Here is a 19717-nt window from a genome sequence, read left to right as displayed (position 1 = left end):
CTGACGATGCAGAAGAAGATTCAGACATGGAAGAGCCTAAAGAGGATAACATCTTCCAATCCAACCCTCCAGACCAAGAACATGGGGGTGAGGCGGAGCGGGAGGGGATGGAGCTGGATGAAGCTCCCACTGTTGTACTGACTTTGGAGGAGGTGCCGCTCATGGAGGTGACAGCCCTTTCTGTGACTAATGGTTTGAGTGTTGGTTGGACATTTCATGGTTTCACACCTTCCTAGGTTGCGGGTCCCAGTGGTGGGGTGCAATGAGGCACACTCAGGGCACCACCTTCCGAGGCTGTGGGTCCCAGTGGTCTCCTTCGGATTTAAGTGCTCCCGGACCAGCGTACACAGTTCTTCATATGATTTGGTTGTTGGTTTCACCAGAGGAAGAAGATTCTTCATGAGGCCATAGGTTGTTGCCCCGCAGACGGTGAGGAGGATCGCCCTTCGTTTGGCAGCGCTCTCATTGCCTTCCCGCTCGCTGGCCACGAAGTATTGGTCGAGTCGCTCGATGAAGGCTTCCCAATCATCACCTTCTGAGAATTCTCCAGGATACCAACAGTTCTCTGCATTTTCATGTGATGGTCCGTTATCTATTACTCATCGCCAGTTGTTATGTCTCACATAAAGCAATGTGACTGAGTACTGTAGACTTGAGTAAGTGTGATCTTAGCCTCTTTATTCTGACTCCAGAGTGCTGGTACAGCATGGGAGGCCTACTTATATGCAATGCTCCCAAGGGATGCTGGGATCCCTTGGGACTCCAACAGATGCGCCCTCTGGTGGCAGTAGAATGCTGGTCACAAGGTGTTACATACATAGCAACACGTGACTATACTTCAAAAGTAATTAATTGGCTGTAAATGCTAGAGGTTGTTAAAGGCGCTATATAAATAAAAGTCTTCCTTTCTTTCTTTTCTTATCATTCTGGTGCATCTGTGCTGTACACCCTCAAAGGCCAATATAGCCTTCCTTAGGTGTGGTGCCCAAACTAAACTCAGTACTCCAGACAGGGTCTGACTAAGGCGATGTACAACTGAAGCATTACTTCCTTCCCTTTGAATTTCAGCCTCCTGGAGATAGGTCAACATCCTATTAGCCATTTTGATTTATTTTTTACCTGTATACTAGCTTTTAGTGATTTGTGTACATGGACACCCAAATCCCTTCGCTTCTGCAAAGCTCCTAGGGGGAGAAATTGCATAGCGCCCTGTTTGAGGCAATAACTTTTGCGGGAGCACAAAGATATCGGCAGGCGGGCGTCACGTGAGAGACTCTGACCGAACTTCCAGTTTAGCGCTCCAGGAAGGAAGTGGAGCGCCAATTCAAGCGCTCCACTTCTCTTGGAGGGGCAGGAGCAGTGCAGCACTGCACAATGTCAATGGCAGCAGTGCCAGGATCGGAGGCTCCATCCCTCCCTTAAACGGAAGGGACATTGCTGCAGGCTTTGCATGGTATCTATGTCCCTCGTTGTCGACCATAACCGCGATCCGCGACCATCAGCCCCAAGCACTCTAACAGATCAGATTGTAAGAAAAATAACTTAAGGGCTGAAAAGACATTATTCACTTACCTGGCCGACCTCCCTAACAATGCCTCCGCATTTTGAATCTGAGGTGCTATGCAGCCGGATGATGTTATGATCTCCGGTCGCAAGAGATCGTGGCGCTAGGAGTTACCGCTGCTGCAAACCTCAATTTCGCGGGCGTCGGTACTCTCACCACACCTGGGTCGCAAAGCCGCTAGCGCCCCGTTATTGACCCTTGGAGGAGTGAACCGGAGGTGCAAAGGAGGTAAATTTCTAGCCCCTAGTCTCTCACCATTAAGAAAATATTCTGATTTATCATTCTTTTTATCCAAAGTGCATAACCTCACATTTCCCTTCAATCAACTCCACCTGCCACTGTTTCGCTCACTCGCTTAATCTGTCTATGTCACTTTGCAACTTTCTGCTCCCATCTACACAAATTACTGTGACACCTAACTTAGTGTCACCTGTAAACTTGGTCATACAACTCTCTATTCCTTCAACGATTAGTGAAAACAAACGTAAGTCCCTTGCAGTCCGATTCAGGTGAATTTATAATGGGGAACAAAGAAATGGCAGACCAGTTAAACAAATACTTCGGTTCTGTTTTCACGAAAGAAGACACAAATAACCTTCAGGAAATACTAGGGGACCAAGGATCTAGTGAGAAGGAGGAACTGAAGGATATCCTTAAAAGCGGGAAATTGTGTTAGGGAAATTGATGGGATTGAAGGCCGATAAATCCCTGGGGCCTGATAGTTTGCATTTCAGAGTACTTAAGGAAGTGGCCATAGAAATAGTGGATGCATTGGTGATCATTTTCCAACAGTCTATCGACTCTGGATCAATTCCTATGGACTGGAGGGTAACACCACTGTTTAAAAAAGCAGGGAGAGAGAAAACGGGTAATTATAGACCGGTTAGCCTGACATCAGCAATGGGGAAAGTGTTGGAATCAATTATTAAAGATAAAATAGCAGCGCATTTGAAAAGCAGTGACAGGATCGGTCCAAGTCAGCATGGATTTATGAAAGGGACATCATGCTTGACAAATCTTCTCGAGTTTTTTTAGGATGTAACTAGTAGAGTGGACAGGGGAGAACCAGTTGGTGTGATGTATTTGGACTTTCAAAAAGCTTTTGACAAGGTCCCACACAAGAGATTGGTGTGCAAAATCAAAGCACATGGTATTGGAGGTAATGTACTGACGTGGATAGAGAACTGGTTGGCAGACAGGAAGCAGAGAGTCGGGATAGATGGGTCCTTTTCAGAATGGCAGGCAGTGACTCGTGGAGTACCGCAGGACTCAGTGCTGGGACCCCAGGTCTTTACAATATACATTAATGATTTGGATGAAGGAATTGAGTGTAATATCTCCAAGTTTGCAGATGACACTAAACTGGGTGGCAGTGTGAGCTGTAAGGAGGATGCTAAAATGCTGCAGGGTGACTTGGATAGGTTAGGTGAGTGGGCAAATGCATGGCCAATGCAGTATAATGTGGATAAATGTGAGGTTATCCACTTTGGGGGCAAAAACACGAAGGCAGAATATTATCTGAATGGCGGCAGATTAGGAAAGGGGGAGGTGCAACAAGACCTGGGGGTCATGGTTCATCAGTCATTGAAAGTTGGCATGCAGGAACAGCAGGCGGTGAAGAAGGCAAATGGTATGTTGGCCTTCATAGCTAGGGGATTTGAGTATAGAAGCTGGGAGGTCTTACTGCAGTTGTACAGGGCCTTGGTGAGGCCTCACCTGGAATATTGTGTTCAGTTTTGGTCTCCTAATCTGAGGAAGGACGTTCTTGCTATTGAGGGAGTGCAGCGAAGGTTCACCAGATTGATTCCCGGGATGGCGGGACTGACATATGAGGAGAGACTGGATCAACTGGAGTTTAGAAGAATGAAAGGCGATCTCATCGAAACTTACAAGATTCTGACGGGACTGGATAGGTTAGATGCGGGAAGAATGTTCCCGATGATGGGGAAGTCCAGAACCAAGGGACAAAGTCTTAGGATAAGGCGTAGGCCATTTAGGACTGAGATAAGGAGAAACTTCTTCACTCAGAGAGTTGTTAACCAGTGGAATTCCCTACCGCAGAGAGTTGTTGATGCCAGTTCATTGGATATATTCAAGAGGGAGTTAGATATGGCCCTGACGGCTAAAGGGATCAAGGGGTATGGAGAGAAAGCAGGAAAGGGGTACTGAGGGAATGATCAGCCATGATCTTATTGAATGGTGATGCAGGCTTGAAGGGCCAAATGGCCTACTCCTGCACCTATTTTCTATGTTTCTATGTTTCAACCATGTCAGTGATATATGGTGAAAAACTGAGAGCCAATACAGATCCCTGGGGAACACCACTTGTCACATCACGTCAATTAGAGTACATTCCCTTTATACCTACTCTGTGTCTCCAACATCCCAATCCATGTCACAAAAAGGCCCATTTATAAGGGGGCCAAAAGTTCCATGGTTTGAGCAGGCTCTGGTAGCCTCTCCCCCGCCCCCCCGAGAAGGCGGGTGTAGGAGTTTCTGACAGTGTGGGGCATGCGGATATACAAGCTACGCCTATAGTGGTGTGGGCACCTGCTGACCCCCATGCCCACCCTATGAACCTGCGAACTCCGCAGTGTCAGAGGTGGAGGGCATTGAGGGAATGGACCGGGAGAACAACAGCCCAGATAACTACTGGGATCCTGTGCTATGAATGTTCAGGTCTAAGAACTGCTACCATTGCACTTACATTAGAATATTCCAATTGCCGAAAATTATTTCAATGGCAAGCCAAAGTAGAAATATATTAACAAGAAAAAAACTAGAGTGAAGACAAATACCTTGATGCACAAAATATTAAATTGAATCTTGTATATGGTGTTGGAACAAGTTGGGGGTTTTCTATGTTACTCAGATCTCCAGTCAATACACTGACAACAGTGAAAGGAAAAGTTAATGAACAGGGCCCGAGACTGCAAAGCAGGATGCCAAGAACGGAATAAAAGATCACAACTAATTCCCAGCACAGTTGTGTCTTTGTCCCTCATTCAGAAAAGAGAAAAAAATAAAAATAATTCACATCATCATGTAACAATTGTTTGATTATTCCTTATCTCAAGAAAATCCTTCTGAGGTATTTGTCATGCTCATATTGCTTTTGGGTTCTTATTATGGTTTTGTGAGCATCACATCCATATCTGGTAGGATGAGTTCATATATTACCCCGAGGGATTGATTACAATACTACATTCCACTTTCTCAGAATCCATTTTCCCTTTCACATTTGTTTGTGTATCCAAGCATTTCCAAAGTAGAACATTTTGCTTTTAAACTGAGATGCCATTTAAATTTTACAGCATTAATGGATGTAAATTGATGAAGAAGGGTATGATTTTAAATCTTAATACCAAAGCTTGTCAGATATGTAAATTTTCCAGTTAATACATACTGGGCTGGAATTTTCTCCACCATGCCATCCAAAATTGAGGGTACATCAGTAAAAAATTGAGGAAAATTGAATGGGGAGATTGGCCCAGTGGTAACGCTAGAACGTTAGAAGATTGTGGGTTCAAGACCTACTCCAAGGACTTGAGCATATAATCTAGACTTACAATCCAGCAAAATATTAAGGAGATGCTGCATTATCAGAGGTGCCATCTTTTAGAGGAGACGTTACATGAGGTCCCATCTGCCTATTCAGGTGAACATTAAAGATCCCATTGCACTAATCGAAAAGCAAGGGAGTTCTCTCGGGTCCTGGTCAACATTAATCCCTCAATTAACAGATCCAACTGATTAATAGATGAACAAGTCATGTATCTTGTTGACTGTAAGACCTTGCTGTGTGTAACTGCCTACGTAATAAAAGTAACTACACTTCAAATCAATTGACTGGCTGTATAGCACTTTGTGATGTCCTGAGGATTTGAAAGCGGTTATACAAATGGATGTTCTTTCTTTCTTTGTTAACATAGAAACATAGAAAATAGGTGCAAGAGCAGGCCATTCGGCCCTTTGAGCCTGCACCGCCATTCAATATAATCATGGTTGATCATTCAACCTCAGTACCCCACCCCAGCCTTCTCTCCATACCCCCTGATCCCTTTAGCCATAAGGGCCACATCTAACTCCCTTTTGAACATGTCCAACAAACTGGACTCAACAACTTTCTGTGGCAGAGAATTCCACAGGTTCACAACTCTGAGTGAAAAAGTTTCTCCCGATCTCGGTCCTATATGGCTTACCCCTTATACTTAGACTGTGACCCCTGGTTGTGGACTTCCCCAACATCGGGAACATTCTACCTGCATCTAACCTGTCCAGTCCCATCAGAATTTTATACGTTTCGATGAGATCCCCTCCCATTCTTCTAAATTCCAGTGAGTATAAGCCTAGCCGATCCAGTCTTCCCTCATACGTCAGTCCTGCCATCCCGGGAATCAGTCTGGTGAACCTTCGCTGCACTCCCTCAATAGCAAGCACGTCCTTCCTCAGATTAGGAGACCAAAACTGAACACAGTACTCAAGGTGTGGTCTCACCAAGGCCCTGTATAACTACAGCAAGATCTCCTGCTCCTATATTCAAATCCTCTATGAAGGCCAGCATGCCATTTGCTTTCTTTACTGCCTGCTGTACCTGCATGCCTACCTTCAATGACTGATGTACCATGACACCCAGGTCTCGTTGCACCTCCCCTTTTACTAATCTGTCACCATTCAGATAATAGTCTGCCTTCCTGTTTTTGCCACCAAAGTGGATAACCTCACACTTATCCACATTATACTGCATCTGCCATGCATTTGCCCATTCACCTAACCTGTCCAAGTCCCCCTGCAGCCTCTTAGCATCCTCCTCGCAGCTCGCACTGCTACCCAGTTTAGTGTCATCTGCAAACTTGGAGATATTACATTCAATTCCTTCGTCTAAATCAATAATGTAAATTGTAAATAGCTGGGGTCCCAGCACTGAACCCTGCGGCACCCCACTAGTCGCTGCCTGCCATTCTGAAAAAGACCCATTTATTCCCACTCTTGGCTTCCTGTCTGCCAACCAGTTCTCTGTCCACATCAATACATTACCCCCAATACCACGTGCCTTAATTTTTCACATTTCTCTTGTGTGGGACCTTGTCAAAAGCCTTTTGAAAGTCCAAATACACCACATCTACTGGTTCTCCCTTATCCACTCTATTAGGTACATCCTCAAAAAACTCGAGAAGATTTGTCAAGCATGATTTCCCTTTCATAAATCCATGCTGACTTGGACCGATCCTATCACTGCTTTCCAAATGCGCTGCTATTGCATCTTTAATAATTGACTCCAGCATTTTCCCCACCACCGATGTCAGGCTAACTGGTCTATAATTCTCTGTTTTCGCACTTCCTCCTTTTTAAAAAAGTGGGGTTACATTAGCTACCCTCTAATCTATAGGAACTGATCCAGAGTCCATGAAATGTTGGAAAATGACCACCAATGCATCTACTATTTCTAGGGCCACTTCCTTAAGTACTCTAGGATGCAGACCATCAGGCCCTGGGGATTTATCGGCCTTCAGTTCCTTCAATTTCCCTAACACCATTTCCTGACTAATAAGGATTTCCCTCAGTTCCCCCTTCTCGCTAGACCCTCGGTCCCCTAGTATTTTCTGGGAGTTATTCGTGTCTTTCTTAGTGAAGACAGAACCAAAGTATTTGTTCAATTGGTCTGCCATTTCCTTGTTACACATTATCAATTCACCTGATTCTGACTGCAAGGGACCTACATGAGTCTTCATTAATCTTTTTCTCTTCACATATCTATAGAAACTTTTGCAGTCAATTTTTATGTTCCCTGCAAGTTTCCTCTCATACTCTATTTTCCCCTTCCTAATTAAACCTTTAGTCCTCCTCTGTTGAATTCTAAATTTCTCCCAGTCCTCAGATTTGCTGCTTTTTCTGGCCAATTTATCTGCCTCTTCCTTGGATTTAACACTTTCCCTAATTTCCCTTGTTAGCCACGGTTGAGACACCTTTCCTTTTTTATTTTTACGCCACACAGGTACGTACAATTGTTGTAGTTCATCCATGTGATATTTAAATGTCTGCCATTGGCTATCCACCATCAACCCTTTAAGTATGATTCGCCAGTCTATTCTAGCTAATTCACGTCTCATACCATCGAAGTTTCCTTTCTTTAAGTTCAGGACCCTCGTCTCTGAATTAACTGTGTCATTCTCCATCTTAATGAAGAACTCGACTATATTATGGTCACTCTTCCCCAAGGGGCCTCGCACGACCAGATGGCTAATTAATCCTCTCTCGTTACACAAGACCCAGTCTAGGATGGCCTGCTCACTAGTTGGTTTCCTGACATATTGGTCGAGAAAGCCATCCCTTTTACACTCCAGGAACTCCTCCTCCACAGTATTGCTACCAGTTTGGTTAGCCCAGTCAATATGTAGATTAAAGTCACCCATGATAACTGCTGTACCCTTATTGCACGCGTCTCTAATTTCCTGTTTGATGCCATCCCCAACCTCCCTACTGCTGTTTGGTGGTCTGTACACAACTCCCACTAATGTTTTCTGCTCTTTGGTGTTTCGCAGCTCTTCCCATATAGATTCCACATCATCCACGCTAATGTCCTTCCTTACTTATTGCGTTAATTTCCTCTTTAACCAGTAACGCTACCCCACCTCCTTTTACTTCCTATCTATCCTTCCTGAATATTGAATACCCCTGGATGTTGAGTTCCCAGCCTTGGTTACCCTGGAGCCATGTCTCTGTAATTCCAATTACATCATATCCGTTAACAGCTATCTGCGCAGTTAATTCATCCTCCTTTTGACGAATGCTCCTCGCATTGACACTCAGAGCCATCAGGCTTCTTTTTTTTAACACTCTTTGTCCTTTTAGAATTATGTTGTAATTTGGCACTTTTTGATTTTTGCCCTTGATTTCTCTGCTCGCCACTCTTGTTTTTCTCCTTCCTACCTTTTGCTTCTGTCGCCTTTTTATTTCCCTCTGCCTCCCTGCATTGATTCCCACCCCCCTGCCATTTTAGTTTAAACCCTCCCCCACAGCACGAGCAAACACTCCGCCTAGGACATCGGTTCCGGTCCTGCCCAGGTGCAGACCGTCCGGTTTGTACTGGTCCCACCTCCCCCTGAACCGGTTCCAATGTCCCAGGAATTTGAATCCCTCCCCCTCCGCATCTCTTCCCCGAACAGCACTATAGTGGATTTTCCTCATTCTGTTCCAATAGGTGAGGTGACTGGTCACCCCTTGACCACACTGACACATGCAAGTTGCAGTAGTGAAATGGTGCCAGAAACCCACCCGATTTTTCCTGCCATCCATCGGTACTGTCACTGGCCTCAGTGGCCATTAGGAAAGCAGTGGCCTTTTGGAGGCTGCCACTTTTTGAAGGGGGAAAACCTAGGAGTGGGGACCTCCCTCTTCTCAAGCCCCCACACCATACCTTTTTTAGACTGTGGCTCAGTCCAAGGCCTAAAATTACATTTTCAATAGATTTTGTGGCTCTTCTGCCCCTTAAATTTAGGCTTCGCCTCTTCTGATGCTACAATGGGTGTCCTGCTGAAGCACTGCCATATCTCCTCCGCCCTGGGAAGTGGCACACTTCCCCTTGATGTCCAGGCTCAGGCTACTATGTCTATTAATTGAAGGCATTGTAGAGCATCTACAAGATGCACTGCATCAACGCGCCAAGACTTCTTCGGCAGCAACCCCCAAACCCGTGACCTCTACCACCTGGAAGGACAAGGGCAGCAGGGGCATGGGAACACCATCACCTCCAAGTTCCCCTCCAATCTACACAAATCCTGACTTGGAAGTATATCGCCGTTCGTTCATCTGGGTCAAAATCCTGGAACTCCCTCCGTGACAGCTCCGATGGGAGCACCTTCACCACACGGACTGCAGTCATTCAAGAAGGTGGCTCAAGCACAATTAGGGATCGGCAATAAATGCTGGCCTTGCCAATGACGCATACATCCCATGTACGAATATAAAAAAGAGCATCAACAATGAACTTGATAATTTGGTAACTAATGTATTTCATGATTAGTCTGCACATTTGACTGTCTGACATATTATGCATTCCTGCTATGCATTAATCAATATTATTGTAAGCTAATTAGTGTTTAGTTGATATATTAACACACAGAGAATTGACAATTTCATCTGGTTACCTCTTAAAGTTGATCGATTTGTATCTCTGCCTTCAGTTCGGGTTTTGATCCCATCTAAAGGAGAACCAAATACCAAAAAATGAATAGGGGCTAAAAGCATGAAATGGATTTCAGACAGACAGACATTGCGCCTTTTTTCTTTGAATTACATAGCTTTACTTCTTTTACTAAAATGTAGGATCAATTTAATTTATAGGGAGAAACATACCAGGTCAAAATACACAATGCACACCACAAAGTAATTAAAGATACATACTTGACTCTAAACAATGATACATTTTGGATTAATTTATCAAGGTAAAATGACAATGCTTCTTGGAACATTTATCAAAAATAATAAAGTGCACAACTTATGGCAGATGTGGAAATTCTTTGTTCCTGTAAGTCAGTTGACTGGTACTTTGAGAAGTGTGTTAAAATTACTTTAGATGCTCCTCACAGCAGGTATCATGAAATTAATTTTAACCATAGTCATTAGCATTTAAATTATTTATGGACTGAGGTATTGTAAAATCAGTAGATTAACTACGGCTAATTTTTTTGATATCAATATGATTCAGGAGAATCTTCAGTAATATCTCAAGTGATAAAGGCTTCCTTCAATTTACACTCCATTGTGCAACGTGTAAGTGCGACGTGTAAGTGCAATGTAACCAAATTTGCTGACGATAAAAAGATGGGAGGAAAAGCAATGTTTGAGGAGGATACAAAAAATTTGCAAAAGGACATAGACATGCTAAGTGAGTGGGCAAAAATTTGGCAGATGGAGTATAATGTTGGAAAGTGTGAGGTCATGCACTTTGGCAGAAAAAGTCAAAGAGCAAGTTATTATTTAAACGGAGAAAGATTGCAAAGTGCTGCAGTACAGTGGGACCTGGGGATACTTGTGCAAGAAACACAAAAGGTTAGTATGCAGGTGCAGCAAGTGATCAGGAAGCCCAATGGAATCTTGGCCTTTATTGCAAAAGGGATGGAGTATAAAAGCAGGGAAGTCTTGCTACAGTTGTACAGGGTATTGGTGAGGCCACACCTGGAATACTGCGTGTAGTTTTGGTTTCCATATTTACGAAAGGATATACTTGCTTTGGAGGCAGTTCAGAGAAGGTTCACAAGGTTGATTCCGGGGATGAGGGGGTTGACTTATGCGGAAAGATTGAGGAGGTTGGGCTTCTACTCATTGGAATTCAGAAGAATGAGAGGTGATCTTTTCGAAACGTATAAGATTATGAGGGGGCTTGACAAGGTGAATGCAGAGAGGATGGTAGGAGAGACTAGAACTAGAGGGCATAATCTTAGAATAAGGGTCCGCCCATTTAAAACAGAGATGAGGAGAAATTTCTTCTCTCAGAGGGTTGTGGATCTGTGGAATTAGCATGCATCAGAGAGCTGTGGAAGCTGGGACATTGAATAAATTTAAGATAGAAATAGACAGTTTCTTAAACGATAAGGGGTTATGGAGAACAGGCAAGGAGGTGGGCGTGAGTCCATGATTGGATCCGCCATGATCGTATTAAATGGCAGAGCAGGCTCGAGGGGCATTATGGCCTACTCCTGCTCCTATTTCTTACGTTCTTATGTTCTTATGTAAGTGTAAGTGTAATGTGTAAGTGTAACGTGTAAATGCGACGTGTAAGTTGCGACGTGTAAGTGTAGTTCTTGAGCAGAAACAGTAATTTGCTCTTCCATTAAATGCATGTACACTGACCTGAAAATAGCAAAAGCTGACCAACAGCTTCAAAACACAGACAACTCGAGAATATTGGCCTATGATATGTTGTTACTTTGAACACACAGTGGGATTATGAACCTGTCATAATGTAAGTTGCAGGTATAACCCAACTTCCACCTTGCCTGTTGCACCAGATGTTGGCAATATCCTTAAATCCTGTGATTTCCTGCATCTATCCAGGTGGGCGGGGGCTGAGAAGGCCGACAAGCCCTCTGGACCTCAGTAGTGAGAGACACAGGAAACTTTAACTCCCGGGACTCATCTGCATAGCCTCAGTTAGTCTCCCGTCTGAAACCAGCGGAAAGCGGCAGCTGACTGGCGAGCAGCGACACAGTGCTGGGTGGCAGGAATGTTAACGAGAGCGGTACCATAGTGGTAATGTTATTGGACTAGTAAACCGGAGGCCTGGACGAATAACCCAGAGAACATAAGTTCAAATCCCACATGGCAGTTTGTGAATTTGAATTCAGTTTAAAAAAAAAGCTGAAATAAAAAGCTGGTATTACTAAAAGTGACCATGACACTACCAAGATTGTCATAAAAACCCAACTGGTTCACTGATGCCCTTTAGGGAAAGAAACCTGCCATCCCTACCTGCCTTGCCTATAGGTGACGCCAATCCCACACAATTCTATCAATCCACTACAAAAAGGAAGAAGAATTAAAGCAGAAGGACCATTTGGCTGCGACCTAAGCATTGGCAGCGACAAAGGCACACACAACCCAGTCGACCCTGCAAAATCATCCTCACGAACATCTGGGGGCTGGTCCCAAAATTGGGAGAGCTGTCCCACAGACTAGTCAAGCAACAGCCTGAAATAGTCATACTCACAGAATCAAAGCTTTCACCCAATGTCCCAGGCTCCTCCATCACCATCCCTGGGTATGTCCTGTACCACCAGCTGGACAAACCCACCAAAGATGGGGACACAATAGAATAGTCTGGTGGGAGACGCCCTGGGAGTCATCAGCATTATGACACAATGAAGTCTCATGGCTTCAGGTCAAACATGGACAAGGAAACCTCCTGGTGATTACCAACTACTGCTCACCATCTACTGATGAATCAGTACACATAGAATCATAGAATGGTTACTATAAAGTCCTATCCTCATAGTACAGATTCACACGAGGCACATACTGAAGTCAAGGTCACTCAGGACCTGCACCTTTATTACACAGCTCTCCAATGCCACACTTGCCTGAGACCTGTCCTTATATACCTGTCTGGGACAAGTATCCAGTGTCTCCTGCAAGTGCACCCCTGGTGGTAAGGTAAGCTTGTGGTTACAGGTCATCTCTGGTTACAATCATGTATAGCATGGTAAGATACAGTTATGTACAATAGTGTGAGAGACATGACAGTTACAGCGTGGAAGGCAGCCATTCGGCCCGTTGGGCCCATGCCGACTCTCAGCTAGTCCCACTCCTCGCCCTTTCCCCGTAGCCCGGCAATTTCTCTTCCTTCAGTTACTTATTCAATTCCCTTTTGAAGGATAAAATTGAGTCTGCCTCCACCACCCTTTCAGGCAGTGCATTCCAGATCCTAACCACTCGCTGATATAAAAGTTTTATCTTATGTTGCCTTTGGTTCTTTTGCCATCTGTGTCCTCTGGTTCTCAATCCTTCTGCCAATGGGAACAGTTTCCCTCTATCTATTCTGTCCAGACCCCTCATGATTTTGAACATCTCTATCAAATTGCCTCTCTATCTTCTCTGCTCCGAGGAGAACAACCCCAACTTCTCCAGTCTATCAACATAACTGAAATTCCTCATCCCTGGAATAATTCTAGTAAATCTTTTCTGCACCTTCTCTAAGGCTTTCACATCCTTCCTAAAGTGTGGTGCCCAGAATTGGACACAGTACTCCAGTTGGGGCCGAACCAGTGTTTTATACAGGTTCATCAAAACTTCCACACTTTTGTATCTCAGTTTATGAAGCCCAGGATCCCGTAAGCCTTTTTAACTGCTTTCTCAACCTGCCCTGCCACCTCAATGATTTGTGCACATACACCCCTAAGTTTCTGTGTTCATGCACCCCCTTTAGAATTGTACCATTTAGTTTATATTTCCTCTCTTCATTCATTCTACCAAAATGCATCACTTCACATTTTTCTGCATTAAATTTCATCTGCCACGTGTCCACCCATTTCACCAGCCTGTCTATGTCTTCCTGAAGTCACTATCCTCCTCACTGTTCACTATACTTCCAAGTTTTGTGTCATCAGCAAATTTTGAAATTGTGCCCTGTACACCCACCTTCACATCATTAATATATATCAAGAAAAGCAGTGGTCCTAGAACCGACCCCTGGGGAACACCGCTGTCTACTTTCCTCCAGTCCAAAAAACAACCGCTCACCACTAGTCTGTTTCCTGTCACTTTGCCAATTTCGGATCCATGCTGCCACTGTCCCTTTTATTCCATGGGCTTCAATTTTGCTGGCAAGCCTGTTATGTGGCACTTTGTCGAAAGCTTTTTGGAAATCCATGTACACTACATCAACCACATTACCCACATCAACCCTCTCTGTTAGTTACCTCATCAAAAAACTCGATCAAGTTGGTTAAACACGATTTGCCTTTAACAAATCCATGCTGGCTTTCCTTAATTAATCCACCCCGATCCAAGTGACTGTCAATTTTGTCCCTGATTACTGTTTCTAAAATCTCCCCCACTACTAAGGTTAAACTGACTGACCTGTAGTTGCTGGGTGTATCTTTCCATCCTTTCTTGAGCAAGGGTGTAACATTTACAATTCTCTAGTCCTCTGGCACCACTCCTGTATCTATGGAGGATTGGAATATTATGGCCAGTACCTCCACAATTTCCACCCTCAATTCCCTCAGCATCCTAGGATGCATTCCATCTGCTCCTGGTTATTTATCTACTTTAAGTACAGACAGCCTTTCTAAAACCTCCTCTTTATCAATTTCTATCCTATCAAGTGTCACCACTACCTCCTCCTTCACAATGTCTATGGCAGCATCCTCTTCCTTGGTGACGACAGATGCAAGGTACTTATTTAGTACCTCAGCCATACCCTCTGCCTCCATGCATAGGTCTCCTTTTTGGTCCTTAATTGGCCCCACCCCTCCTCTTACTACCCTTTCACTTTTTATATGTCTGTAGAAGACTTTTGGATTATCTTTTATGTTGGCTGCCATTCTATTCTCATAACCTCTCTTTGCCCCTCATTATCTTTTTCACTTCCCCTCTGACCTTTCCATATATAACCTGATTCTCTTTTTCTTTTTCATCATATTGGCTCTCTGTTTCGTCATCCAGGGAGCTCTGACTTTAGTTGCCCTACCTTTCCCCCTTGTGGGAATGTACCTCGACTGTACCTGAACTATTTCCTCTTTAAAGGCAGCCCATTGTTCCTCTACAGTTTTGCCTGCCAATCTTTGGTTCCAGCCTACCCGAGTCAGATCCATTCTCATCCCACTGAAATTGACCTACTCCCAGTTAAACATTTTTACTCTAGATTGATCCCTGTTTTTCCATAGCTAATCTAAACCTTATTATATTATGATCATTGTTCCCCAAATGTTCACCTATTGATGCTTACTCTACTTGAACTACCTCATTCCCCAGATCCAGATCTAGCAAAGCCTCCTCCCTCATCGGGCCGGAAACATACTGATCAAGAAAGTTCTCCTGAAGACACCTCAGAAATTCTTCCCCTTCTCTACCCTTTACACTATTACAATCCCAGTTTATATCAGGATAGTTGAAGTTCCCCATTATTATTACTCTATTGTTCTTGTACCTCTCTGTAATTTCTCTGCAAATTTGCTCCTCCATATCTTTCCCACTATTTGGTGGTCGATAGAATACACCTAGTAGTGTAACGGCACCTCTATTATTTCTTAACTCTAGCCAATTAGATTCTGTCCTTGATATCCTCCCTCTCCAGCACTGTAACATTCTCCTTAACCAATACTGCCACATCACCTCCTATCTTTCCTTCCCTATCTTTCCTGAACACCTTATAACCAGGAATATTTAATACCCAATCCTGCTCTTTTTTGAGCCAGGTCTCATTTATTGCCACAACATATGGTTATTTGTGCCTGCAGGTCACTTACTTTGTTTATTACGCTTTGTGCATTCATATACACATACGGTAAACCCATCTTAGACCATCCTGTATTCTCTCTTAGTTGGACCCCACCAAATAACTTACTATTTCTTACTTTAGTGTTCTCCGACTCTCCCAATCCTTTGAGCACTTTATTTCCCCTTTCTAATGTTACATCCTGGTACCCATCCCCCTGCCAAATTAGTTTAAACCCTCCCCAATAGCACAAAAAAACCTCTCCGCGAGGATATCGGTTCCGGTCTTGTTGAGGTGCAACCCGTCCGGTCTGTACAGGCCCCACTGCCCCAAGAACTGGTTCCAATGCCTCAGGAATCTGAAGCACTCCCTGTTGAATACAATTGGAGGAAGCACTGGCACAGAATGCTCTCTGGGTGGGGACTTCAATGTCCACCATCAATTGTGGCTTGATAGAACCACCACTATCCGAGCTGGCCGAGTCCTGTAGGATGTAACTGCCAGACTGGACTTGCAGCCGGAGATGAGAGAACCAACACGAGGGAAAAACCTACTTGACATTGTCCTCATCAATCTACCTTTTCATCTGTCCATAACAATATTGGTAGGAGTGACTACCGCACAGTCCTTGTGGAAACCAAGTCCCATTTTCACACTGTGGACACCACTGTGCGAAGTGGGACAGATTAAGAACACATCTAGCTGCTCAAAATTGGGCATATATGAGGCGTTGTTTGCCATCAAAAGCTGCAGAACTGTATTCCATCACAATCCATAACTTCATGGCCCGGCATATCCTTCACTCAACCCATCAAGGCAGGGGACCAACCCTGGTTCAATGAGGAGTGTGGAAGAGCATGTCAAGAACAGCACTCGGCATACCTGAAAATGAGATGCCAACCTGGGGAAGCTACAACACAGGACGACACACATGCTAAACAGCAGAAGCAGCATGTTATAAATAGGACTAAATGACCCCACAACTAATGGATCAGGTCAAAGATCTGCAGTCCTGCCACATCCAGTCATGAATGGTGGTGGATAATTAAGAAACTAACGGGAGGAGGAGGCTTCATGAATATCCCCATCCTCAACGATGGTGGAGCCCAGCACATGAGTGCAAAAGACAAGACTGAAGCATTCGCAACAATCATCAGCCAAAAGTGCTGAGTGAATAATCCTTTTTGGCATCCTCCTGAGATCTAACCATCACAGATGCCTGTCTCCAGACAATTCAATTCACTCCACGTGATATCAGGAAACGGCTGAGTGCACTGGATACAGCAAAGGCTATAGGCCCCAACAACACCCCGGTTGTAGTGCTGAAGATCTGTGTTCCAAAAATAGTCCTGTCTCGATCCAAGCTTGTCCAGTACAACTACAAAGAAACATAGAAACATAGAAAATAGGTGCAGGAGTAGGCCATTCGGCCCTTCGAGCCTACACCACCATTCAATATGATCATGGCTGAACATGTACTTCAGTACCCCATTCCTGCTTTCGCTCCATACCCCTTGATCCCTTTAGCCGTAAGGACCACATCTAACTCCCTTTTGAATATATCTAACGAACTGGCCTCAACAACTTTCTCTTTCTGTGGTAGAGAATTCCACATGCTCACAACTCTCTGAGTGAAGAGGTTTCTCCTCATCTCGGTCCTAAATGGCTTACCCCTTATCCTTAGACTGTGACTCCTGGTTCTGGACTTGCCCGACATCAGGAACATTCTTCCTGCATCTAACCTGTCCAATCCCGTCAGAATTTTATATGTTTCTATGAGATCCCCTCTCATTCTTCTAAATTCCATTGAATATAAGCCTAATCGATCCAGTATTTCTCCATATGTCAGTCCTGTCATCCCGAGCATCAGTCTGGTGAACCTTCGCTGCACTCCCTCAATAGCAAGAATGTATTTCCTCAGATTCGGAGATCAAAACTGAACACAATATTCAAGGTGTGGCCTCACCAAGGCCCTATACAACTGCAGTAAGACCTCACTGCTCCTATACTCATATCCTCTCGCTATGAAGGCCAACATGCCATTTGCCTTCTTCACCGCCAGCTGTACCTGTATGCCAACTTTCAATGACTGATGTACCATGACATCCAAGTCTCGTTGCACCTCCCCTTTTACTAATCTGTCACCATTCAGATAATAGTCTGCCTTCCTGTTTTTACCAACAAAGTGGATAACCTCACATTTATCTACATTATACCGCATATGCCATGTATTTGTCCACGCACCTAACCTGTCCAAATCACCCTGCAGCCTCTTAGCATCCTCCTCACAGCTCACACTGCTCCCCAGCTTAGTGTCATCTGCAAACTTGGAGATATTACATTCAATTCTTTCGTCGAAATCATTAATGTATATTGTAAATAGCTTCGGTCACAGTACTGAACCTTGTAGTAGCCCACTAGTCACTGCCTGCCATTCTGAAAAGGACCCGATAATTCCTACTCTTTGCTTCCTGTCTGCCAACCAGTTCTCTATCCATGTCAATACATTACCCCAATACCATGTACTTTAATTTTGCACACTAATCTCTTGTGTGGGACCTTGTCAAAAGCATTTTGAAAGTCTAAATACACCACATCCACTGGCTCCCCCTTGTCCACTCTACTACTTACATTTTCAAAAAATTCTAGAAGATTTGTCAAACATGATTTCCCCTTCATAAATCCATGCTGACTTGGACCGATCCTGTCACTGCTTTCCAAATGCACTGCTATTACATCTTTAATAATTGATTCCAACATTTTCCCCACCACTGATGTCAGGTTGACCGGTCTATAATTCGCTATTTACTCTCTCCCTCCTTTTTTAAAAAGTGGGGTTACATTAGCTACCCTCCAGTCCATAGGAACTGATCCAGAGTCTGTAGAATGTTGGAAAATGACCACCAATGCATCCACTATTTCTAGGGCCACTTTCTTAAGTACTCTGGGATGCAGACTATCGGGCCCTGGGGATTTATCGGCCTTCAGTCCCATCAATTTTCTTAACACAATTTGCTGACTGATAAGAATTTCCTTTAGTTCCTCTTTCTTGCTAGACCCTTGGTCCCCTAGTATTTCTGGAAGGTTATTTGTGTCTTCCTTAGTGAAGACAGAACCAAAATATTTGTTCAATTGGTCTGCCATTTCTTTGTTCCCCATTATAAATTCACCTGATTCTGACTGTAAGGGACCCACATTTGTTTTCACTAATCTTTTTCTCTTCACGTATCTGTAGAAGTTTTTGCAATCAGTTTTTATGTTCCCTGCAAGCTTCCTCTCATACTCTATTTCCCCCCTCCTAATTAAACCCTTAGTCCTCCTCTGCTGAATTCTAAATTTCGCCCAGTCCTCACATTTGCTCCTTTTTTTGGCTAATTTATATGCCTCTTCCTTGGATTTAACACTATCCCTAATTTCCCTTGTAAGCTACGGTTGAGCCAGACAGGGATGTACAATTGTTGAAGTTCATCCATGTGATCTTTAAATATTTAAATGGCATCTACATGGAAAATTGCCTGTGTGTGTCCTGTCTGTAAAAATCAAAACAAATCCAACCTGGATAATTACCATCCTACCAGTCTACTCTCAATCATCAGCAAAGTGATGGTGAAAGTCATCAACAGTGCTACCCAGCAGCACTTATTCACCAATAAACTGTTCACTAATGCTCAGTTTGGGTTCCACCAGGATCACTTCCAGGGCTTCAGACTTCATTACAGCCTTGGGCCAAACATGGACAAAAGAGCTGAATTGCAGAGGTGAAGTGAGAGTGAGTGCTCTTAACATCAAGGAAGCATGTGAATGAGGAGCCTTAGTAAGACCTGTCAATGGGGATCAGGAGAAACTCTCCAGTGGCTGCAATCATACCAAGCACAAAGGAAGATGGTTGTGATTGTTGGAGGTCAATTATCTCAGCCCCAGGGCATCACTGCAAGAATTCTTCGGGCATAAGATTATCATGGATTAGTTGTTTTTTAGAATACTTGTTTTACTATCTTTGTCATTAGTCTCGTATTATCATCAGTAATAGATTTAGAATTGTATGTAAGAATTCAATGCAGAAGTCTGTATCATCAACTGTATGCAATGGTAATCTAAATTATATTAGTCATGTAAACCTTTGCCTATAATTAAAAGTATGCGAGTAAGCTGCAACCCAGATGGCCTGGGGTGAGAAAGAGGAATGCTTAGTCGAATAGGGAAGCTGTTGGATGAAT

At 43.9% G+C, this 19717-nt stretch overlaps 1 protein-coding gene across 1 annotated transcript in view; it reads right to left on the bottom strand.

The window, feature by feature from the left end:
• Positions 1-19717, bottom strand: part of LOC139262932 (testican-1-like) — a 782508-nt gene that overhangs the window by 61580 nt on the left and 701211 nt on the right. Inside the window, exon 7 of the mRNA XM_070878252.1 lies at positions 9712-9765. Coding sequence (XP_070734353.1) covers positions 9712-9765 — 54 coding nt within the window. The remainder of the gene's footprint in view (positions 1-9711; positions 9766-19717) is intronic.

The sequence above is a fragment of the Pristiophorus japonicus genome, chromosome 4 (genome assembly GCF_044704955.1).
Source record: "Pristiophorus japonicus isolate sPriJap1 chromosome 4, sPriJap1.hap1, whole genome shotgun sequence".
Lineage (NCBI taxonomy): Eukaryota > Metazoa > Chordata > Chondrichthyes > Pristiophoridae > Pristiophorus > Pristiophorus japonicus.
This window is presented reverse-complemented; position numbering and strand designations above follow the sequence as displayed.